At 37.5% G+C, this 26,098-nt stretch overlaps 1 protein-coding gene across 4 annotated transcripts in view; it reads right to left on the reverse strand.

The window, feature by feature from the left end:
* PHF21A (PHD finger protein 21A) overlaps positions 1–26,098 on the reverse strand; it is a 139,967-nt gene that overhangs the window by 73,709 nt on the left and 40,160 nt on the right. For 2 of the 4 annotated variants that reach the window (XM_026849191.1, XM_026849194.1), the window contains exons 4-5: positions 25,364–25,396; positions 23,170–23,256 (exon numbers count right to left, since the gene is read on the reverse strand). In XM_026849191.1, coding sequence (XP_026704992.1) covers positions 23,170–23,256; positions 25,364–25,396 — 120 coding nt within the window. The remainder of the gene's footprint in view (positions 1–23,169; positions 23,257–25,363; positions 25,397–26,098) is intronic. The other 2 variants (XM_026849193.1, XM_026849195.1) reach the window with 1 other exon arrangement.

Consider the following 26,098-nt stretch of genomic DNA (forward strand, 5'->3'; position numbering starts at 1 on the left):
ACTTTTTCTTCTACATATGGACTAAACCCCTGAGCTACTCAACTTGTTTCTCATTCCCAATATTCTAAGACAATTTTTCATCAATTCAGTGGCTATTCACCTCAAAGAGCACTTCAAGAATTGGCTCTATTTTCTAACTGACACCTTTCCAAATGTGCTTGTGAGTTTCATTTTTGAATAGGTGAAAATTGAGAGCAAGACCAATAAAAGGGCTGAAGAACACACCCACTTCCACGGAGAGCCTGCATTTTTACACTCATGAAAGAAATACACTACATAGTAATTTATGCCTTACATGTGTATCTTAAATCAGTTCATTAAGAATAATAGTTTTTAAATAGTCATAAAGTTCCGTGGTTGGTGTAATGATTACAAGTGTTAATGAATACTGTCACCCTTCTACTATTCAGTATCTTTAAGAGTAAGCTATCAATAAATATTGTTCACGATGACTGCTGGTATTGCTGCTCTGAAGGCTGCTTTGCACAAGCTGTCCACGGCTGGAGCATGTTTCTGGGTTCTCCTCCAGCCTGTTTCCATTTCAAGATCTGTTGTTTCCTTTTCTCAGACAACAGAGGTAAATCTACTGTTTAAAACATGAAGGGGGACTTAGAGTTCAATTATTTTATTTCTTAGTGATATTATTCAGAAAATACAGGAGTCTTCTGTGGGAGACGATCCTGTACCAATTCAAGTGAACAGAAAATGCATTGATTTTAACTGATGATAATCGAGACCGGGGAGGGGCTGGGATATGCTACACGTTGTACTAAATAATTAGGAGTACCCACAGATAAACTCGCTGGTACCTTACTTATGTAAATATCCTGGTTCTTTTAGCAGATCTTTCTTTTTGTAAGTTATAGACGTTAAATAAATTTTTCTAAACTTTTGTTGTTAAATACTGCTGAATCCATGCATGCAGAATTTATTCAATAAAAATTATGTACTTCTGCTTCATATCAAGTCAAATTTGAACAAACTTTGAAAGACACTGCTCAATAATTTTGATCTAATTTTTTTATCTTCTGTCATTTTATTCAACTTTTTTTTTTTTTTTTTTTGGGCCCAGAATTTCTCCTCCTAAATTACAATTGAGATGGGTGTTTTTAACAAAACAAAACAAAAAAAAAGGCTGTCCTTTTGTAAAATTAACTCAGCTTAATTACCACAGTAGCAGTACAGAAAGGCATCCTTACAATTGATCGGAAATGAATGTTCAATAGTTACCAATGACACAAGCGCAGTAGAGAGAGTGTAATATAATGCTGCTTGTGGAAACCAACTCCTCACCCATGTTGTGACACTTGTATAGTGTATTTAGCTCTCCCATCATACACACCAAGAGGTAAATAGGTCAGGATTTTAATAAAAAACCCCTCTGAGTATCATTTCTGGGCCATATTTATTCTGATGTTCATGAGTGGTCTGGATTACACTGAAATTTCCTGAATGAACAGTGTAAACTGATGCACAAGTTAGTCATTCTATCCACTGCACCTATTAACCTATTATTTTCCCAAATTTAGTTTAGGAAAAATAAATCAGTCGATAGAACAGCAGATAACTCTGTTCCTCAACTATGCCTGTTCACAGTCTGATATCATACTATAAATAATAATTTATTAGCATGCTTCTTCCCTCTACTGACAGGGCAGTAACTTGCAACAGAGAAACACACTTTCATCTTCTGCCCTTCCAACACAAAATGATGAGAACAACCTCTCACTAGCAGATAACTAAAACCTATTATTGAATTTCCACTGTATTCTAAGAGTCTTTCTCAAAGCAAAGGAAAACCATCATTAAAGAGAAACAGATGAACCAAAAATAAAGAACTACTGGAGGATATAAAAATCTGGTGGTTTTTCTGAAGAAGCTCAAAACTTTCTAAATAAGATTAAGTAAATATGTCAGAGTGAAGATTACCAGGAGTAGATCCGACTCTATTATTCTTCCCTTCCACACTTCATTTACATAGCAAAATGAAGCATGAAAGTATGTTCCAGATTCACATGTGAAATTACTGAACATAAAGACCTTGTCCTAAATAGGTGTTTATATTTGTAGGTTCATCCAAACAGATGGTTCTCTACCTACACATATCTAGATGGTGTCCAGCCACTATGGCATTATACCAAACCACTGGTATTATAACAGAATTTGCCCTTCCTTATGTATGAGCAACCAAAGTAGGCTATAACACTGGTTTGTCCCTATTGCTTATGAAGCAATTTAATACTTCAAAGCACCACACAAACATTAACAAATTGATCTGGAGAGTCTTTTATCAGTTATTCTACAGAAGTAAATTCTACAAAGTAGAAATTCTACATTCTACAACTCTACATGTTGGAACAATCTTTGTGCTTTCATTTCATGCACTAGGGAATAAAACCTTCATTTATGTGACTTCTAGCATAATTACTTCTCAATGAATTAAAGTGAATAAAAAACCAGCAGAACAAGGCAAACGATGTCCACACCACAATACACTTTTTTCCCATTTGCAGCCTTCTTCACATGGCTGTGAACGAGCTCTCTCCTCTCCATGTGGGGGGGCTGTCAAGGTATCCAGGTTTCAGCTGAATACATCCACAAACACTGCCGCGTAATTCCCCAGTTTTGATGTAGCTTTACATACACACAATGAAAACTGCCAGAAGATTCATCTTTAAAGAAAATGACCCACTTTCAAAAATCAGCAGTTTTTTGTTCCAGGTGAAATATGAATATTTATATCTAAAAGTGATGATGCCAGAAGCAAACATTCCAAACAGGATTACTGATGTGAGCATTTCACTTCAGCATCCTGAAGGACAATCCTCTAATAATTTTCCTAGCTCTCAGAACTATAAATTGTAGATTGGGTGGCTATGTGTGAGGAAAACAATGAAAAATTAATCTCTTTTAGAACCTTAAAATGTGTATTTAATTATTTATATCAGGCCATTTAATAATTGAATTTGCAGTAAATCAAGGGAACTGAGCAAGTTTGAGTTTGTGGTTAACAGCTTTAAACCTGTTTCTGTCTTTGCCATGCATTAACAAAGCTTTCTCATTGGGCACCACGGTAACTCTTACTGAAATCCAGTTCAAACCTAAGATCAGTTGCTCAAGGACAGATTGATTCCAACAACTCTTAATAGAGCATACTTGAAGAGAAACATCACATCCTACCCAAAGCAGCACAAAAAAACCTTACATCAAGACATTCATGCTATCTAGATTATGCCTTCTTTAAATTCAACAGAAAGTAAAACTGTTTGCTAGTCTTTGATCAGCCTTCTTTGAACTGATCATCCTGCTGCAAGGAGCTTCAGCCCAGCTTAAAAACCCCCTGTTAGTACTAAGGCACATTTGTTTGCAAAGTATGTACCATTAAAATGTTGCTTCTTACAATGTTTAAATTTACAATTAGCTTTGAATTGTTTTTAACTGCTTTTGGGGGGAGAGGAGCAGGGGTCCTGCAGAAGCTCTGGTTCTTCCCTTCCTCATATACACTATTTAAGCAATGCCACCCCACAGCACTTGCACAAACATTACCCCCTAATGAAAAAGCTTTTATTGCCTGATGCGTGTTTTCCCTTGGAAGACCAGAATATATCTGAAACTTTTTCCACATACAGGAAGGATTTAAAAACAGAGTACTGAAAAAGAAATCTTCTGAAAAATTAGAAGACCTACTGGGGTAATGTTTACACATAGCTACAGTCTGTATGGACAGCAGGGTGCTTCTGTGTCCATGCCCATGTGCGTACCATCACATCACTTATATTTAATAGTAATGTATCTCTTTGCATACTCTAGGTAGTTTGTAAACAGAAATTAATGTGTTTTCAGTTACTTAGTCACTTGATGAAATACTCTGAGCCATGTTTAACTGATCAGGGATCTGGCACAGAGAAGCAGAAGGCTTTTGTAAGTACATCCAGTGAATGACAGGAAAGCAGGAATTAGAATTCAGAGCAGTTCCTAACTTTCAGACTATGATTTTTATTTTTTTTTTTACCTACTCACTGAACAGAACGTGCTGTAAAAAACATTCTGTGAAGAGAGAATATGGTGAAATAGTAAGGGGGAAATACAGAGAGTAAGCATCTTTTTTTCCTTCCTTTGATAATCTTCACAATGAAGATGACCAAAACTAGTCCCCTCTCCCCCAGCTTGCCTTCACGAGTACCCTCTCAGTTCCTTCCTCCTCCCAAGGAACTGAAAATCATCCTGTGAGCAGCTGGGATGCTTTAGGGTGAACAACAGAGATCAGTGTATTGTAAGAGTAATTAAATTTTAAACCAGTCTTTTGGGGACTATAGTTAAACAGAAAGCCCGCTATTTTCCCTTTGTATTTTTATCATTTCATCAGCAGTAGAAATCAACCTTTCAAATGTGAGTATCTGTGCTCTGAAGGTTGTCCACGTTACATAGCATCCACATGCCCTCCCTGCACAGCCACAGTGTGCTCATATACCCTCTTTCACAGCATCTGGGGGAAATACCTCCTGGCTCTTTTTACTGAAACTCTTTTGACTCCTTCTCAATCAACTGTGCAAAATCTGGAAGCATTTGCAGATGGGATAAAGCAGCATGTAAGTTACAGAAAAACCCTGGAGATCTTACGTTATTTAGTGCACATTAACTACTGACTGGCATCTGCCAGCCTCACACTTAAGCAAAATTCACATTTGATTCCACATCTCCAGTGAAAAACCTAGTCGAGAATTAAATTATGTCACTTAAGATGTATATGCAAGGACTGTAACAGGACTCAGAATAAACTTTTAAGTTCAAGGGCCAATCCACATCTAGGTCACAAGCCCTGTTACAGCAGGAAAATCCCTATAGCCAAAGGCACACAAAGGAACCAATACAATCAGTAGACACAGCTGCCCAGAATGAATGATTAGGTGGTCCCATCATCAACACAGCAGAGACCAAAGGGAAAGTTTTTGGTGGGAGTTTGAAGCAAGGCTAAAACTCACACTTCATACTAGACATAAAAAAGGCTTTAATTTCTACACCACCACATCCCTGAAGGCAAGATAAGCACCTTGCATATTACCATTGCACTTTGCTAGACTGACTAACATTTGGATTCAAGCTGACGTGCGAGTAGGGACACTATTGCTATATCCCAGTTACTGTCTCCTCATAGGTAACAAACTACCAACAATCTGCAGATAGGATTTCAGGCCCTAGCACAGGTTGCTTTTATGCTGTATACATTGTGGTGTGTTTTTCCCAGTTTTAGAACTTGCCTACCCTTCCAGATACACAATGCAAAGAAACTACAAAAAAAACCGTTAGAAAACGCTCACAATGCAATGACTACAACGTTTATGAGAAGTGGCTGATTAAAGGGATGTGTAAAAAGGTACTGTCAATGCTTAATACAGACTCATAGCTACAGCAGCAAAGATGAGCTTCAAACCATGCCAGTGAAAAGTTTGATACGTGCATTTGTGTAGAAGTTTGTATAGAAAATGGAGTGTGAAAACTCCTGAGAATGAGCTGGGTTAGTTCTGAAAAAAAAAAAAACAAAACACAACAAACCAAAGGAACAACTTTATTTCTCTTTCATTAAACTTCACAGGCAGCTCTACTATTGTGGTTTTACTGATTTCCCGGAGTTTTCAACTTGCTTTGTTTTAGGATTGAATGCGTTTTAAGAGCACAAGTCAGTCCTTCAACAGTTACTTGTATGAGACTATGTAGTTACTCAAGAGTCTTCAAATGCTTCAAATAGCGAAGAACATTATGTTATCATCTATTATTGTTTGTTCCTAAAGTAACATCTTAAAAACTGACTAGTTGTTACTATACAATGGTTAAGCTATGCCTTTCTGTAGTTACCTGTTGTAACTAAATCTCCTATTTTTGCAAGGTTTAGGTAGCATTCAGCATGACAGATTATGAAGCCACATGCTACCTCATCATCTTTCTCTGTGTCTCTTAGAGGCTTTCTCTCTTGCTGCATACGCCTGCATGGGAGTGTATGTTCTTCAGTCAATTCACACACATCATTGAACGGCAAGAGCACATATCTAGGCGCACAGCAGGGGGGTTAATTAACTGTACAAGGGACAGAGCTATCTCTAGAGTTATCTTCCACATGTGTACAGAGAATAAACAGAGCTAACACTCAAGGGAAAATGCAGTAAGTTTCAGACTCCTCTCTTTCTCATAAAAAGACACTAATTTTAAGAAAAAAAAAAAAAACAAGTTAGCAGCAGTTCTAGACCAGACTTGACTAAGAAAGATCTCATCTCAAACACTGACACTGGAACACTCAGTTTGAGACTTTTCAGACTGGAATAAAACCTTATAGATGGACAAATGAAAACATTTATCTCCTTGTCATAGTGCCTGCTCAGATCAGCTGCAGTTGATAATGGTTGGATGCACAAGAGAAAAGCACTGGTTGCTTACTTTCACATTAAGAGTTAGCAGACAACATGGAAACAAAATTTGCATACACCAACCACTCCTCTTGGTGTCAGTGCTAGCAGAGCTGTGGCAGTGTTAATGCCCTGGAAAAGTATTAAAAAAAACCCCAAACAAACAGTGTTTTCAAAACATCTTCCTAAAATGCTGCAATGGAGGGAATTTTCTAGCCCAGGAAAATAAATTGTCAAATATATGAGTGAACATATTAAGACTGATGGCACACGCATTGAGTTCAGACAGGGATACTAAGTAATACAAATGGGAAAACAACTGTTATACTTCTATTCAAATAACGCAAGTCCAGGCCATCAATCCCTTTCGGGAGACTGGTATCGCTCTGTATTCATGAAGTACATATGTGCTTTGAGCAGGAGGCTGGACTAGATGACCTCTGGAGCTCCCTTTGTACCTACAGTTTTCCATTTACCATACCCCATCAAAACACCAATTGTAGTACCAGCTCTGAATGTGCATTACAAAAATAAAGCTTGCACTATATGCTCTTGAGTCTACCCCATGCCTGAGCTTCTCCATCTTTTTCACATTCCTGGGTCATAACAATCTTATTTCTTATCATTGAGGCATAACTCACTTTTGAGAAGCATCCTGTAGGAGTTTGTCTGTGCCTCTAAAATTGAACTATGAGCTCTATTAACAGTGCACTTTGAGGGGGCTGGAATATAACAAATGTAAACTAGGGTCAAAGGATGTTTCCTACTTCCTCCATGTAAAGGAGCCTACCTCTGCGCACTGTCAGTGACCATCTCAGAGTCTGTCACTCTTTAGAGGGTGAGGATCTAGGTTGACAATAGGAAGAGACAATTTTCTTGGAGCTTTTTTTTTTTTTCCTCACTATAGTGATTGGGGTAGCTTGGTGGGGGACAAGGGAGTTTTTTGTTTGTTTTTAAGCTCCAAGATGTTAGTCTTCGTCATTTACAATTCCTTTCTGGCTGACCTGGCTGCTGGTTTGTCCAGAAACAACCTGACTGCATCAGCACACCAGTGAAAAATTATTGAACACCATGTTAAAGTTTCACAGATGTCTTTCCACTCAGATATCCTTGCCCATCACACTGCTGCCATATAAAAAAGTTATGATTGGGGATTTGCAGGGAGCAGAGAGGCAGAAAAATCAGAAGCTGCCCTGCTTGGAAAAAGCAAAAAACCTCTTACAAATGCCTGCCAAATGGTAATTTTTTTATTTTTTTTTTTTAATCTACACCTGTGGCCAACCAAATCAGAATGTCCATATTCTTAATGCTTTAGCATTGAGTTTCTTTAGCATTTTTTAATGATCAAGTGATAAATGTCTTAATCAAGAGTAACTGCTATGTATTGATTCAAAATATAAAGATGCCCTACAGCATCAGACCCTCTAGAATTCTTGATCGTAAAAGTGATCTTGTGTAAGTCATACTGCTAGCTGTTACAGACTCAGCTACACTTTGAAACATGAGTTCAGAAAAGTTGTCTTCCTTAGTAGCTTGATCCCTACACACATTTAAAGTCTAAAAAAAAAAAAAAACAACCCAAACCACAAAAAACCCAAACAAATTATTTTGCTGTTTATGTTGACACAACTCTACAGAATTTAGAAGGAACAAAACCTTCTTTCTACTACAGTTCATGCATAAAAAACAACCCAACACTTTCTAACAAAGATCCAGGTAGAAGACAGTCGCACTATAGATATGCCTGTGTTAAGACCAATGAAAACAAAAGCAGCTGTGGAAAATTCACATCCTTTTTGGCAGAATTTAGGGGTTTCCTCCTTCTTTATAATTCAGGAGCAGGAGTGAGGATACCCACCCAGTGGGCTATCATTTGGATCTGATTTTCTGTTGTCCGTGAATAGTTTTATTCAAGGACAGATATTAACACATGAACAAAGGCTTTTTGACTGTATGAGATTTCAAAGAAACCTTGTTGTTTTCTGACAGTGTGCATGATTTATACTGAAACACTCAAGACTTGCAACATAAGTTCTCAGGCAGAATTTAAAACTTCTGTCTCTGACTAATTCAGTTTGAAATTTGCTGAACAAAACCATAATGCCTTAGAATTCAGGTTGCTCTCCCCTGCCAAACAGCTTCCAAAAAACCTTCTCAGCTGTTCTTCCTATGTACAACTCTAGTTGTTCAAATTCAGTTCTTGTAAGAACACTTAAGAAACATTTTCGATTTCTTTGTGCTTCATCTTCATACTTCTTGTGTTAGGTTATGCTGAAAATACAATCAGTGGTGACAAACAAGATGCAACACTTTTAACAGAGATCTTCCAGGTGCACCTGTAACAGCCTCCAACCTCTATACTTAAATCCCAGTCATTCGTTGTAGTCACATGTGCTCTGCCTGCTTCACACACAGGGCTATGAGTGAATTAGCTATTCCAGTGGAAGAAGCAAGACAGACACAGCCTGCCTTCCTTTCTGCCATTCACAGCTGCAGGTACATTTACTGTAACTGCATCCCTGAAAGAGGAGGCTTCCAAGCCACAGACTGGGTTCAAAGCTGTGGTTACACAGCTGTTTAGTCCGGGATAAAATTCAGGCAGCTGTCAAATGAAAGCTATTTCACCCTGCCTTTGTTTCAGTTCTTCCTTTCTGCCACTTCCCTTATGCCAAAAGTGGTGTTCATTCAACTGCACACAAGCCAAGTGAGCAAACTGGATCCTGCTCAAAAATAAGCACATCTGAGTTAGCAGTCTTCAGCCAGACAACTTTTTGACTCCAGTTACTGCACAGCAACATGAGCACTAGTTCTGGCACAAGAGCAGGACAGAAGCAAACAGTGAGACCAGGGAGGATGGCATGTCACTGCTTTCACAGCAGCAGTCTAATTTGAAGCTTAATCAAAGTGGCCATATCATCCCAAGATACAAAACCACAAGGTACGGGATCCTAACTCAGTTTTGTCTCTGAAACATCGTGAATTTGGTGCCTTGGAAGCACAGTGCTGAAACTATTGGTTCCAGCGGTAAAACAGAGTAAAGAAGTGCAACCTGACTTTACTCACTCCTGCACAGTGCTTCAAGAACTCCAGATAATAACACTACAAAGTGTTATCAGCAGCCCAACCACAGGGTGTTCTTGGATAGATATTTCTTCAGCAACCTGCTTATGGTCTTTCAAGTACCATTAGGAAAAGACAAAGAAGATATCAGTTTTTAAAAAGCAGGTTTCAGGGGTATTTTTAGTACAAGATGAACATTTATTAAAAAAGCAGGTACTACTCTAGTCTGAGTTACCACAGGCCTGTTGCAAAAATAAAAGCAAAAAACTTTCTTAAAGAAATGTTTATCTTTTATAATAGGCAACACAGACAGGGATTAACTCTTTCTATAAATTGTATGCCACACAGCAATTAAATGATTTACTGAAATGCGCTCAGCCCTACAAAATAAGAGACTGCAAAACAACCTGTAATTTTTAAGGCTGGCAAGGTAACAGAATGCACTGGCTAAAAAAGAAAGATTACTTTTAAAGATACTTTCTTATTACCTTGCTTCCTATAGAACTTAATTTGACTTCACACCAAAGCAGTTTAAATGCAAACATTAAATTACCTAAAGCCTTATAATAGGCAATTTTTATTTCTTATGACACTACATTCGATGCCTACTGTCTTTGCAGCTTTCCCAGCACATGGAAAGCACAGCACTGCTTTGGGGACATTACTGAGTTGCGAGCCGCTGCAGCGTACATCAGCACAAACAGGGTACTCACAAGCTGCACCATCCTTTCAGGTGATGCATCCCACCCCTCTCTCTGCAGTTTCTCCTCTTTGCTGACCTCCAGAAACAATAAGCGGGCTGCAAAAAGGGTTTCTTCTCCAGGGAGCAGCAATAGTCCAAGTAGGGATGAGGTAAACACATGGCCCAGTTAGCTTCCCTTAAAAGCGGGTATGAAAGCAATAATGGACACTGGGAAGCACTGAGCAAATAGAGATCAGATGGACAAACAGGACTGCAACTGTTCGGAAGAGTTTAAGGTTCTTTTGGGTGCAACTGCTTTTATAACCCAAATCCATGCACCAGAGGCAAACTTTTCTCTTGGTATCAATAAATGTCTTATGTCCTGACTTCTTTAATATGGGAGAGTAAGCTACAGACAAAGGTACAAACTGCCTCGTCCCACCCAGCGCTGGTAAGGCAGACAAAGACCATCTCAGAACAGGCCAAGCTCCTACTACGTCTTCAGAGGTACACATAGCCCATGCCCAAACCTACCGGTAAGAAAAAATACCCCAATAATACAACGTCAACCTTAGCGCAAGCTTTCTCCTCAGAACCAGCTGCTAACAGGGCTTCTCGCAGGACCTCTGCAGTCCTGCCTTCCTCTTGGTTTTGGTTCAGAAATTCCTGTCCCCATTCTGGTCCAAGTTAACTGCATTTATCTTTCAGCCTGATGCAACAGTAATGATACCAAGTCTTAATGCAGAATTTTACCGAGTGAGTCCAAGATTATTACAGTGCCCAGTATTTCTGTGTGGCCTTAAAATTTGATGCTGTTATTAGATACTGTTAGAGGAAAATTTAACTTTATAAAAATTTATACAAATAATTTTCAAAATACTAGGTGGGGACGGAGGGGGCAAGGGCTCTATTTTCACACATTTACTAGCTATGCCAGCCAGTCCATGAGAGCACAGACACTCTATCTTGTGGGTTATAGGTATAACTAATAAAAAAATAAAACAAGAAAATAGCACCCAGCCCCCTGCATACCTCAGACTAGAGTTAAGTTTAAGTCCACAACCCATTTCTGCTCGCATACAGACGTTTATGAGAGATTATGTAACTATGTCTTTTCAAGGAAGAGACTTGAACTCAGGAGGTCTTAGAATATTTAATATGGTTTGAGACATGTAACTAAACACAGAGAAACCCTGAGTACCAGAAGTGGTAAAACGAACTTTTTGTCTCAGCATTTTCTAGTCTTAATCAGCATTTTGCATGAGCAGATCATTAATATTTTAAAGGCAAATAAAGGATGTAACGAAATTCTGGAGACATCTGACCCATTAAAATATTTTTGAAAGCTAAGGCTCAAAACGACTATGTGTGTCAGTTAAGTGGGTCTACTGCTAACTCAGGAGAGGTCAGAAAGCAAGCTAACAATCTGCTAAATGCTATAATACACACACTGTTTGAAAGACATGTTCCCATATAGAGTAATTATATATACTTTAAAACATCCACCAATCAAAGTTATAAATAAGTGAACTATGAAGGTGAAGGAGATTTTATCACCTGCAAGACTTTGAATGATCAGGATTTTCATTCAAGCAACTTTTGAATAATTTGGAACACACGAAGATTATTCTGAGAAGTACATCAAGTTTAATTCCAAATTAAACTTCCATTAGCTAAATCCAAATGATGTAAAACCCATTATGAAACGATGGAACAAAAAGTGTTTACATCACTTAATACAGAGGAAAGAGATAAGCAGGATAAAGAAAGAGGAAAGGGCAAAACCTGTTTATCTACCCTTTACTTTCTAAAAGGGCTACATAGATTCCTTAATATGCACTGTACACTAGCACCAGTGCTTTGAGAGCAGGCTGATTATCATAGAGGATGCACAAGCCTAATAAATACGAACTCTTGTTCTGAAGGAATTTAGTTTAAAAGTAACATCTATATTCAAAACTAAAAAAGAGAATAAAAGCAATGCAATATTTCAGGTTATAAACTTTCCTCTTGAACATGAGGACAATAACTGTCTCTTACTATCTGAATACAAATCCAGCATATTATACACAGAGTTAAACCTAGAAGTGCCCTACTGCCGCCCAAGGTGATGTTGCCACATAAAAATAAGCAGGTACTCTGTATTCGTGTGCCACATTGTCCCACACCCCTGCTGCTGCAGGGTCATCTTATTTAACACTTTGATTATTGCCTCTGTTCTTATTAGAAAAAATCAGGTTTAGGGATACAGAACCTGGCACGTTTTTATATTACCATAATGCACTTTCCTAATGCAAAGGATAAAAGCAAAGCATTTGGCATTTACTACAAAAACACACATACGAAAAAACCTATCAGCTGGGTTTTTACCTGGTTTATCCAGGAAAAATGTGTTGTAGCGTATCGTAAAGTAAACTCAGGTAGCACAGCTGTTTCTATTTATTTCCTCTCTTTTTAAGTGCTTTAGTTTTATGACTGACATTACATCTAGCAATTTTTGGTGACCTCAAAAAAAAAAAAAAAATTCTGCTTGCAGATCTGTCCAGCTCACAGGCTAGCTTGCCTGACAGATCATCTTGCTTGCCTGCACTTGGCGTGCCTACTTGACTTCTTACAGTGCCCAGAGACGTCTGCATTCTAAGTGTTGCTTTCTATGAGTTCTTGAAGAGTTTCCTCATTATAGTTCTCTGAATTTAAAGACCTTCAGATTACTAACTAAGAATAATACAGACAAAGGTAAAAATTAAAATGGCTTTATATTAACTGGACTCTAGCCATAGGATTCCTTGGATTTTAGAATCTGAATTGATGCTCACTGAGGGCCTGACTCAACACTCCTGTTAACAGGAGATGCACAGAGTGATAAAGTCCAGGGTGCAGAGAATATTCAAGTACCTAAAGTGATCTACAAACTCATAATAGCTCCTAAAGATGCAACTTCATACCATAACTAAAAATCCTCTCAAAAAGATCTTTCCATTAACAGATCAAAACTGAATTTGTAGTGTCTGCATTTCTCATCTAACTGTATTGTATTTTGCTCAAAAATTAAGACCTTTGCAGAAATTTCATTCTTGACTGTTGAAACTCTGTCACATAAATGCTATGCAACTACTTGAATGCATTTAAAAGTAATTTGGGAGAAATTATCAAGTCTCTCACCAGTTCTCCATAACGAAAACTGTTATAAACTCCAAATCTATTTTGTGATAGTCATGTCTAAGTGAATATTTAAGGAAAATTAACATACACTAAGTTACATTTAAAGACAAAATCTTTCAAATCATTTCTGTCTGTATCTATAAATATAAATTAGTCTCATGTGCTTTTGAAAAAGAAGCTTAGTATCTGATTAAAATGAATCTTCTCCACTTCAGCACTGTATTGTGCACCAAAATCCTTTACACAGTAACTTCTGAGGTTCCTAAAGAACAAAATTTATTTTTTGTCCCAAATGACAGTACCTTGGTAAGTAACCAAATAATAGGGTAGAAGTTCAAAAGAAGAGGATAATATTCAGTTCTCTAAACAGAATTATTTGACACTTATATAATACCCATTTCCCCATAAGCTATTAAAGCACCACTCCTAGTCTGATAGCTGAAGAAATTCTAACATTTAGAGAGAGAAAGATTTTGCTGCTTTTCATCCATTTGAAGTGGACCATTTTGACGCACTAAAGCATCCCAATAACTCATTTCTGAAGAGTCTGGCTGTATGGAAGAAATACCTATCAAACCAACCTTCAAGTGCAGGATTCTTGCATATTACAGAAGACAAGATGTTCAGAAAGTAGTTCTTACATGGCAGGTAGAACTGAATCTTGGACAGACAGTAAGTCATTGTCATTTGAAAAAACAGGAATTGAAAAGTTTCTTCTGTTTCCAACTTTCAAACAGAGAATATAGTATCTTTAGGCCACACTATTTTAATTGCCCAGTGGACAAATGTTAGGAGCTTAGTGTTCTGGGCTGCTGTAAAACTGTTTCCCCCAAATGATTTACTCTGAGAACGTGGTAATTCTGTTTCCTGAGATATATGACAAAATTCAGAATGAGTTGGAGAATTCGAGAACATAGTTTTGTCCAAGCTGATGGCTGAAGCATTTGTTACCAGCCCAAAGGTGTGTGTGGAGCTTTTGACACTAAAAAGCTGCTGACAATCAGGCACTTCCATACTGCTCTGGGCTGGCCGCAACTCTAAAGGACAAAACACTGCTCTGAAAAGCTGCCATACTAGAACAAAAATGAAGCAATTTATAAAGAGTGTGCATGGATATGGAGCAAGACTCTACAGGCTTAAACACTGCCAAGTATTCAAATTTTCAGAGGTCTAAAATAAAAGAGCCACTTGCTGTTCTGCAGGATATTAAGCAGCTCTAAAGCATAGGTCTCAAAAATTCACATCACATATTAGAGTTCCTATGCAATTTTTCTCTGTTTATTTTTAAAGGGAAAATAAGAGTAAACAAGGTCTGCCTTCTATAAGCAGTACAAACACCATCACTGAGGTTTTACTTCTTGGGCAAGAAAAAAGCTGGCTCATTTCTCCTTGCTTCATAGGGCAGCCTGGGTCCAACTTTTTTTACACACTGGTGTCCATTTACTATGACACACTGCCAACATTTTACTCAAGAAATCTTGAGAAAGAAGAGGGGGAAAAAAAAAATAAAAAAATCACAACTACTTAACTGTTAGTAACTCACCTCACCTAACCTTGAAGGGATTTTACAAGACAAATAAGAAATGCTCATCACAACTCAAGAGCTTTCTCCCTGCTAGCTTTCAAAACTCTACTGTAAGAAGACACTTAGAATTTCTTGTTATTAAAACAAGAAAGAATAGAAGAAGAATTCTTTTCCATAGAATACATCAGATAAATGTTGTAGGGAAAACAGGTAATGAACTCACAGGAGTTGGCTGAAGCCTAAAGTTCCTACGAGTTTTCTATTGTCAGTGGAGTGAGGGGTGGACCCTTGCAAAGGCGACAAGGTTTCTTTGCCTGAATTGCCTCTTGGGAAGTACTCCTGTCTCTCCACCTCTCTATTGATCCCCATAGTAATTTAAACTTCATTCCACCAAAATTTCCATCAAAATTCTACACACGCCACTGCCTAGATCTACCTGTTATTTACAATAAGGGGGGGGAAGTTGAGATACCTTGCACATCAATACCTGTTTTGACAGATTTAGCATGAAGGAGTAAGTAAGAAAAGCTCAGAGAATAATAAACCTAATTAAAACAAAAAACGCACTAAGAAAACCCACAAGCTATCAGGCCTCTACCATCACCTATCTACCCTGACACCCTGTCAGGTGTCTGCGTTAACTAGTTATTGCAATGCAACAGCAGGGGAAAAGTTGCTCTAAAGAGAGTATACACTTTTTGGAGTATCTAAAAGTCACAACAAGTATTTTGGAAGTTAACCCAGAAATGAGTACAATACTGAAACGGACTACATGTAATGTCCACAGATAGTAGAATTCACATTAACTTGACCCACATTTGAGGGGTGGATTTTGCATCAGTATTGTGATAATATTTTTATTTTAATGTGGGGAAGAGCTTGATTTGGGTTTATGCTGATGTCAGTCAAGTGTGTGAATACAGTCTTGTGCAATTAATGGGGATTTTAATGACAATTCTCAAATATGTGATTTGCATAAGGCAAGGTGTGGAAGACACCAACGTTTCCTAAGACTGAAGACTGCATTCTCTCCCTACAACAGTGTCAATATAGAAAAGAAAGCACAGAGATTTAGTGAAATCCCATTAAGGTCATTCTTACCTTTTAACTCTTAAGGCTTGTTCTCTCTTTAATCTCTTCAAGGCCCAAGCCTATCACAGTCTCCACAATAAAATGAGAAAAAAAACCTCATAGTGAGCAATAAAGGCAGATAACATTTATTCAAATAGAAAAGTCAACCTCTAAAATAAACTTTTCTAAGAACTGTACATGCATTTGGCCCTCTCATGCTTCCTTAGTATGTCATCTTCCCTCTAAATCACTTCCAGAAAGGCATATTTTCCTCTTTATTTGTCGGTGTTCACCACAAAGGACCACCAGCAAAGGCCAGTACAATTAAGAGAAAGCAATTCCAAACTGACACTACAGAAGCAGTGTAATATATTCGCCTCAGTTCTTTTCAAAAATAAGGATGAGCAGCTGAACTAAGTGGTTCCACAATGCACTATGAAGGTATAACTTGTAACCCACCATTGGAAAATTACCACCTGATGCTGACTACCCTAGTTAGTCTTATTTTTTTGCATAGTACCATTAAATAAGGTAATTTTACTAATAAAATATTTTAGCCCATCACTGTACTACATCAGTCACTCAGTGCAAAAAAGCACAATCTCAGGAAGTGGTTTATTTTCAAGTCAAGTACCAGGCTGCAGAGAACAAACAGCAAAGACAAGTTTTTGCCTGTATTCTAAGCATTAGACACGCTGTCTTTCACACTTCTCCCTTCCAAAATTCAACACATTTTCAGAAGAGCTGGGGACCAACCAACTCCAATAGGAGCTAAAGATCCATAAGGCTCTGAAAAGAAGATCCCTGGATTTGATTTCCCTTCTAACCCTAATATATTTGGATAAATCAAAACAGTGTTGCTGTGGCCATGAGGTTGTTCCACTAAGGCATGCAGAACAGAGCAGAATGGGCTACTTAATCTTTTTTCACTTATAAAAATTCATTAATAGATTTAATCCCTTTTCCCAGCCTCCAACTAAGACACTTTTAAGGGTGCTATACAAAACATCTGAACCCCCCGTTATCACAATCTGATGTTTCACCTGTCTTCCCTCCAAGTATAAAAAGGAAAAGGGAATAGTAGGCCTTGAAATAACTACTGATGTGTGTGGTTATCCAGCAAGTCAAAACATGCAGGAGCACCTAATAACCAGCTCTCACCATCAGTAGGGGATTTTCAAGGAAATACTGTAGTTTAACTGCCCATTTTCTGTCTACAATGTTGATTTTCAAGCAGAGCAGGCTGTTTTGGAGTTATGCCCTCCTGGCTTCTATGAAGATGAAAGATGTATCCAACTAGGTTCAATTAAAAAAGTTCTTCAGCTGCATCCAAATTTGGCTAAAATACAGCATGAACTCAAAAACTGGAAGTTGAGCCAGAAAATCAGTGCTAAAGGAAGGGTACAGGGGGAAGGTGTGAAGGGCTTTTCTTCTTTTTAATGACATCATAAAACGGTCGCTTGCATTTCCTAAATTGTTACTCTGGTGTTAATGTACATTAGATATGCAAAAATTAAGTTCACAAACCAACAGTAAGGAGTCTAGGTGGAGTTACATTAAGAGAAGAATGAGAAATCCAAGTTTAGATGCCAGTATGGGTTTAATCATGATTTAATCATTACAAAAGGTCTGAGAGAGCTTAGCAATATTTCAGTTATATGCAAATGATTATAACATCAGTTTTGCAAAAGAGTTCAGGGCAAAAGAGGCAGCAGGGAGAGATGCATGCACTCTGCCTATCTACAATCATCTGTACAACATTCAAAATTTGCTTCAGCCACTATATCTTGAGAATATGGAAGATGATAACTTAATGAGAAGTCATTATATTCACATTTTCACACAATATTTGGATGCAAATTAAATAAATACCAAAGATTAAAATAGTAAGTTCATGCAGATTTCTCAAACAAACATTCACCTTCTGATCAGGTGCTGTTCACACTGATCAGAGGGTTTGAAAAGGTCTGACAATTCACAGAGGCAGTTAACTTACTTGTCCTTACATTCAGATAGACCAGTATCTTTTTGACAGGAAAAATGAGTGACTACTTCAAAATGCCTAAGAAAGGAATCTACAAATAGTCCATTATGGCAGGAGGCAGAGCTAAGTGTATCACTACAGGGTTGCATTATTAAACCAAACTCTAGGAGGGTGTAAAATTGTTTTTCATGTATTTTAAGACTGCTTTATAAACAGTTGGCATAAATGGATGCTTGCAGTTACATGAAAATTAGCATATCTTTATCATTCATGCCATTTACTTAAAAAAGATAGGTAATACATACAGTTCCGGATAAACAACTGGAACCAAAATTAAGCATCACCTGCCTCAAGTTGTTAGTTACTACACATTTATATGGCATATTTGCACACTTCCTCCATTACTGACAGAATAACTAGCATTTTAATATGCCCTTGATGGATCTTGGGGAAAGGAGGGATTAGAAACTCCAGACAAAACTGGCAGGAGAAGTGACTGACTTCATTATTTATTTTCAGATTTTGAGCCCTAAAGTTCTAATGGTATTTATTAGGTGTATCTACAACACACAGGCATATCTTGCCTACCTTCTTATGCAGAAGCATTTCAAAGTGCTCTTTTTTGTCTGTTAACTGTACCCACTTTCCCCTCCTGCTCTCTAGTTTCTTTTCACTTACTTTCCTCTCACCATAACACTTCCTTTCCTCTTTACAGAATATGATGGAATATGTTTCGGGTACAATTTTCTGATAATGTGTTCAAAAAGCCTCCGTAAAAATTCACCTTTACTATGATTGACAAGCGTTCAAGAAGAACAGTCTCACAGGATGAATTTATGCACATTACCAATCTTTTCATTACTCAGTTATGGTACCTGTAATAAATATAGCAACATTAATGCTAAAACCTATTCCTGACAGTTTTTGAAGACTTAAATAACAAGTTTCCTTTGTCAGTCTAAACCACATGTTTACATTTCTTCAACTATACAAAACCATAGTTAAATTACACTACTATTCTTTAAATCCCCCCCAATCCCCTTTCCCATTACTTGCTATTTAGTGGCAAGGTTAAAACGAGTCTCACTCTGAACATACATGATTTCGAATAACCTCAACTACTTCAATTTGCTGGAAGCTTTAAATAAAAGAAAAAGTCACTAGATTTACCTATAATAATAGAGATAATCTTGCTTTTATGGCAGGCATTTTTTCTGATTATATTCTAGTTTCACCTGCTCTTCACAGTAAAGTATGTTAAACATTTTCCCCCACGAAAAATAAAACCACAAGTATCCCTATGCTAACAACTATGTTTGAGCACTTCTTCCTACAAGTGTATACAGCTCTTGAGAAATCAAAGTAACAAAGGGATGCACACTTTATTCTTTCCATGTCAAAGGCAAATGCATTACAGTACATGTCTAATTTTCACAAGACTTTTCTTGAAGATTCAATTAATTTCACTGCAACTACAATAAGAGACATTTTCATTTTATTTTGAAATATAGCAGAAAGAGCCATGCAATTTCTTAAGTATATGCTTAGCATCACCTTTTCGCCATAAGGTCAAAAGACTCTTCCTGTAAGCTTTCTTCCACATTTAAGAGAGAATGTTGCTCCAACTTTTCCAAGAAATTGTGATAAGGACAGATGTAGAAATCTCTGCATTTGACAATTTGACATGATATTGCTAAAAAGCATTTGTTTGCTGCCTGCTTCTTTGCATTTCTTTAGTCAATTAAGCATGACTTTTTCCCCATCACTGGAAAAAAGTAGTATTATGATACATACTCAATTATGATATATCTGCAAGATCATATTATAGTTTTTTTAATTAACTATTGAGGGAAAGAAGCAGAAAAAAAGGTGTTACTTCAAGATTACATCCCTCCTGCTCCTTTATGTTAGCCCTGAGGTAGATCTGTCTTTCACTAGTGTCACTGGTAACAATCCCTGCCCCACCTCCCCAAAGTACACACTGGTAAACTTCCTCATGGAAAAACATTCTTCAGGTTTTTTTATTGTAAACCAGACAAAAGCTGAGTAGCGATAGGTAATTGAGGGTAAAAGTCTACAAAAGAGAATGCCAAAGGAAGACACTATCATAGAATACAAATTGAAAGAAAGTGTGCTAAGACTACAACTTTCTTACAAAGATGTGAAAATGTAGTAAAAAACCCCAGTGCTACACAGCAAGAATTGATTCGTATTCACAACTCAATCTTAGATTTGGCAATTAAAATTGTTTTGAAAAAAGTTACTCTTGACTTCTATTTATTGAAGTGAGGGGTGGGGGAAGAAGGAGGTGGCCAGTTTTAAGCCCAGTGCATTCAGGGTTTCCAAACTGCAGCACTCCCACTTATAGCTGAGGAACAAGACAGTTAAACTGAATTCACATTATGGCTCACAGATTAGAAAAATAAGGTAAGCACAGTTTAGAACTCCATGGTAATAACATAAGACGACTAGCAGAGGAAAATAATAGTCTGAAGGATTCAAGTTTACTGCCCTTTAAACGCAAATTATCATCAAATAAGTTTCTTTCCTTTTTGAAGTTTTTCTTCCATGTGATAACGCAATCAGCATACATTGCTCCGTCATCTCTTAGGTGAAACAAATCAAAGCATTTATTTTCACCTCTTTCACATTTTCAAAAAAACCATGAATATATGACATACCTTATGCTGTAAAAGTTCAACCTCACATCAGCTAACAAATGTCTTTATGTTTAAGCCTGCCCGCTGCACAGCCTACTTGCTTTCTTTTTGTGCTTTGCCAGATCTCTTCAATTTCACAAACTTCTGAACAGAGCTGTCATTATTAATTCTCAGCAAGAAACCTAGGCCACTATGAATCACTGCAGCGACTGGCAGCAAGTGTCGGCACTACTCTCACAATGCTTTAGAAATGGAGAAAAGTCTTAAAGCAGCTAAAAGCTTTTAGCTAACCTACCACTGACTTGGTTCTTGCACAAGTCTTCATGCAATTTCATTAAATAAGAGAGCAAAGAAAAAGGGTAAGTTAGGCTGACATAGTATTTCAGAAGCCAGAAATATTTGCAGTATTCTGCCTCTCTAACACCAGGGTCTCAGCTCCACACCACTGTCTCCAAGTAGGGACAACACACAAGCTGGAACTTTTGTTTTTCACACTTCATTAAAAACATCAAACAGTGACAATTATCCTCCCATAACTGTCCACAGTCAGGGCAGTTAGGCTCTCAGAGTTTATTCATGGAGTATCAGACATCAAGACTACTTACTCGTTCTAAATGAGTACAGACAACACATCGAACTCCTCCTTAAGAAATGTAAAGCGTTTATTTACTATTTATTTACTATGCAAAACTGCGCATTTCTCCATGCTGTGTGAAAATTAAACTGTTGGATAATATTCTCCCCATAAAACAACTGATAATAATTATTTTTCCTAAAGAGAAATGAAAGAGAACAGAAAAAAGGGCTTTGTTGCAGTCTCTAAAATACTGCTCAACTCTGCATTGCTAAGCCACAGATGTCTTAACGCAACAGATTCCTACAAATAAGAGAGAGTGAGCATTTCCCTGCATTGAGAAATTGTGGGGCCGTGACCATTGCATTTTAGCAGCCATACTACTTTTAACAACACTATCATCTGGGACACTGGCAGCTCTCTGGTCCAGTGGTAGATACAACAAAATATTTAAACTTCAACAGTCAGAGAAGTTCACTGTTCTATTTCAAACCCATAAAAATAAAAAGAAGAAAACTGGACCTCTGACTTCATAGTGACTGTATTTGCTGTGTGGTGGAAGTTAAGTCAGAAACTTATTTGTCAAAGTCTTTTGGACACTTAGCCCACATCCATGACACTAACAAGTGCCTTTTAGTACTTTGAGCTGTAATTTTCAGCAGAAAAGACAGCTGCATTTCTGGTGATGTTAGTATAGACCACTCTGTACCGTAACTTTAAAGGGTTATGAAATCAAAAAAAAAGAAGTAGGTATATCTTACTGTAACTTAACCTACTTCTTTCTTACCTTCCACTCACTATCTCATTGCCTATCCCTGCTGATCATGTGACCTGGTAGTCAACATGACTTGCTTTGTGGCATCAAGCTTACCAAAGAATTCTGAAACTGCTTGCTGTGAGACATAGCCACATGCAGAGGCTCATGCTGGTTTTAGAGAATAAATCACCTTCAAGAGAGGCATGCCATCACATCAGCAAAACCTCAGTTTTTGTTGAATTAGATTTCTCATTAAAAAATCATTTTCTTTATTATCCTTACATGTTCCTTCCTAGACTCATTGTTCCACTACTAAAACATACTATAATTTTTAGTGAACGAAATTTCTAGATAAATGTTAATCACTGTCTGCCCATGTCCTCAGGAAAGGTAATTCTCAGAATACACACAGATAACAGATGAATGCAGATATTGAGATGTGACACCAGTGCAGAACTATATTCTTACCTATGCACACGTTCTATCAAGTTTTCCCTCTTCAAAGGTGTCATCTGTTGACCTAATTTGGTTCCATTATTGACACAATAGCAATAGAATTAAGGGACTGCTTAAGTCAGTTTAGTTTGGGAGCAAGGGGGAGATTGTCTATGAGGTTTTTTTGTGTGTGTTGCTCTAAAACAAAAACGTGAGAACAGGTTTTGTAGATCTCTCAGCATTACTTTTCTTCTAAATAGTTACCTACAGGACGCATCTTCAAGTTCCACAATATTTTTGTTAAACATTCAGTTGTAATTATCACTCATACTTTATATCTGTCAAAGAGAATTCCTGCTAAATGGCAAATGCAAGACAATTGTGGTGTAATGTATCATGGTAAACACACACAACTAATTTCCAGATTGTCTATTAGGTATGAATTAGGACATGAATTTAGTTGGTCTAGACACAAAGAAAAATTCAGCATACTCATCCATATGTACGGTGTGGACCAACTAAGACAAAAATCTAAAGATTTGCCTAAACCAGAATGGTCTGGTTTAGAGTAAGTTTCAAGATGATAATAAAGTGACAAAATTCATTCATTTTCCCAGCTCCCTTAATATAAAACATTAGTTTCAACATGAGAGAAATTGTTATAGCTTTCACTGATTACACTATTTGCTTGTTTGATAGACTTGCAATAACTCATCCTATCTTTTGCTGAGAAATCAAATAAAAACCCAAAATGTCTGGTTGCCCACACTTATTTTGCACTTAAAATTTAGCAGCTCTCTTGGAAGCTGGGAAAAGAGACATCTTTAGAATGAGGTGTTAAAAATATATCTGTTTCCCTACCTGTTTCTCACTCAGAGCTGTGATTTTGGCTTGAAGTTCATGAAGCTGTTTCTTCAAATCAGCGTTCTGATTAGAAAGAAAAAATATCTGTGAGAAAGATATTCCGTTTGTTAACATAGAGTAGTAGCGGGAAGGTAGGTTTTTTTGTTTGTTTGTTGGTTTGGTATTTTTGTTTGCACTACAAATACAGCACCTCTGGATGTACAGCCCCAATAAAATTCAAGAGGCTCAACAAAGCCTTACTTAAGTCACTGAGTACAACAGCAGAGGACTTTTCTAGCACTCAGACAACCCAGTTTAGAATGAAGGTTTCATTAAAACATCCATTAGTGCTTACTGCATTATAAAGCGCATTTACACATTTCATCAAGCTTACAAATTAAACAAGAACTGTCTGTTAATATGTAATACAATAGTATCATATTGTACACAATAGCATGCTGTGGTGTGTTACCTAAAGCATTCTCACCTATGCTACTTATGAAAAGACATTATCATACATTTGACTGTGGAGAGCAAACATAACCATTAAATCTTAATTGACAGATGTCAAATGAAGGCAAACAGATATTTGTCTTCTTTTCTATGTATGTTTATGCCTTAGACTGTATTTAAGAGAATTACATTTGCTTTAGCACGTGATTTGCATCAGCACTTTGCTTACAATAGCACTTTCTTAAATTTAAGATTTGAAAGTCGTAAGCATCACTATAAAGACGCAGTCAGAAAACAGTTTACCAGGGCTATTTCTTTCCTACTAAAAAAAAAAAAAAAAAATCTGTCCTCAGTTTAAAGACTATGAAGCTCTGTAGAAACGTGATGGGGAAGCAATCTTCCCTGTGTTGTTCTCTTTCCACTTTTTTTTGTCCTCATTTGTGTTGCAAACTCTTTACACTAGATTACACAGGTTTGCTGCACCACACGGAAACATTAAAACACAGGACTAATATCATTACAGGACCTTCATGCTCAGGACAGCTTCCCTATTTTTATATTCCTCCATATAACTTTGAAATGCACTACACTCTCAGCTTGTAAATAGTCTTGTTTATATACACAGAATTTTAGCGAAACCAAATATTGAGCAGTCATCCTCCCTTCTTGTAGATTACACTTATCAATCTGGGATAAAAATGCATTAAGAACACTGGAAGCAGGGACCAGGTTTTCTCTTTCTGGCTCCAGAAACTTTGCATGGCTGCTTGCAGCATGACCTGGCTTTCAGCAGATACAAGCTGAAAGCAAACTGCTCTGCAGGCTAATTGTTAGCAGGCTTGCACAGCAGGTAAGAGTAGCAGACCATACCCAAATCCCATCAGAATAAGGAAGCTCTAGAAAGCAGAGTTTCCCATACTACCCTACTTCCTGCTTATCCCTCCCCATCAGGGGTGTAACTACTTGACTGTTACAAAAAGCTGTCTTCCCACTACACTGGGCTCAGAAAAATACATGCTCAGAAAATTACACAGCATTCAGTGTTGTATGGCGATGGAGGCACTTAACAGGAAGCCTCAGTGAGCTGCCTTTACCCCTCTACTCAACATTTCAGACTGGTTAGAGAACTCCCCATTCAGCACACTGGAGTGCTTAACTGCTGTACAAGATAACCCCGTCTCCTTACACAGTCATTGGGAAAAGGATGACTTCTGCTGTCTACGCAAGAAGTCTAGTTATCCAGCTTAGGTTGCTCTGAAACATCTCAGAGCCAAGTGCCCACTTTTTGGACACTACAGTGCTAAAGTTGGATACCTAAGGCCAGGCAATCTGAACACAGCCTTAAGTTAGTTATTTATTTTGATAAAATTTCTTGGATGGGATAAGCTATCTCTTCTTGCACAACTGTAAATGTTCTGACACTTGAAAAAGAAAAAAGCAAATTCTAGTAATAATAGATTTTATAAAGAGCAGCTTCCAGCAGAATCAGAAACTTACTGCATGTTTGAACTGCACCATTGATGGCAAGAGTCATGGGATTTAAACTATTAAGAGTATGAAGCAAAAGGCTCCATAAATGCTAAAGTTTTGGTTTTAAAACTAAGTCATTGCTTAAAGACTTGTTCACAATAGTTTTCTTCTAAACACTGTGTTAGCAAGGAAGAACATGACCAAGAAATATCTAAAATACTCAAACTTCATGCATTGTTATTTCATGGATTTTTAAAAGATAAATAATGCAGTATGAAAATAAAGTTACCTGTGGATCTTGCTTCATTTGGGCAACCAATTTCTAGGAAAAAAAAAAAAAGATGCAACAATACAATGAAGATTTTCATTATGAATCTTGTTGAACAGTTTAAAATTCAACATCTCTGAAGAACTTCTGTAAATGCAAAATATTCAGTTTACAATATTTCAATGGCAAGGCCTGGAATCCAGTATTATATAATTTTCAATCTCATAATCATTAATATAGTAAAACTACCACCACCAAGCCACCACTTTTGCTCATTCTCCTAAACAGCTCTTGAACAAGTGAAGCCTGTTAAGGACAATTTAAGCCAGCTGGGGAAAATAATCTAATCGCTGTGTCTCCTCTAGAACTGCTGCCTTCTTTGCCTGCAGTCACAAGAAACACAAATCACAGATAACCGCTGTGGGCACAAAAGCTGTTTGTATATTCAAGAGCAGAATGTTTCAAGTACTAACGGTCCGCCTGTGTGCTGGCTTGGCTGGTACCACATGGAAGATCCATGCTCAGAAGTATCTTTGCCACTTTTCTCCCTCAGAGAGAGATTGAGACCATTGTAGAAGAGATGCCCTCCACATCCAAGGAAAAGCAGACAGATGGTTACCATTCACTATTCTTCCTCCTTCACTTCCCTCAGGCAGCTGCAGGAGAATGCTGTCTATTGCTAAGCAAGGAAAAAGTTACCAGGCTGTCACCAAAGAAAACCAGAGCCCAGAATGAAGAGACAGCGTAAACAAAATA

This window comes from Athene cunicularia, assembly GCF_003259725.1.
Source record: "Athene cunicularia isolate RWA chromosome 5 unlocalized genomic scaffold, athCun1 chr5_part1, whole genome shotgun sequence".
NCBI classification, from domain to species: domain Eukaryota; kingdom Metazoa; phylum Chordata; class Aves; order Strigiformes; family Strigidae; genus Athene; species Athene cunicularia.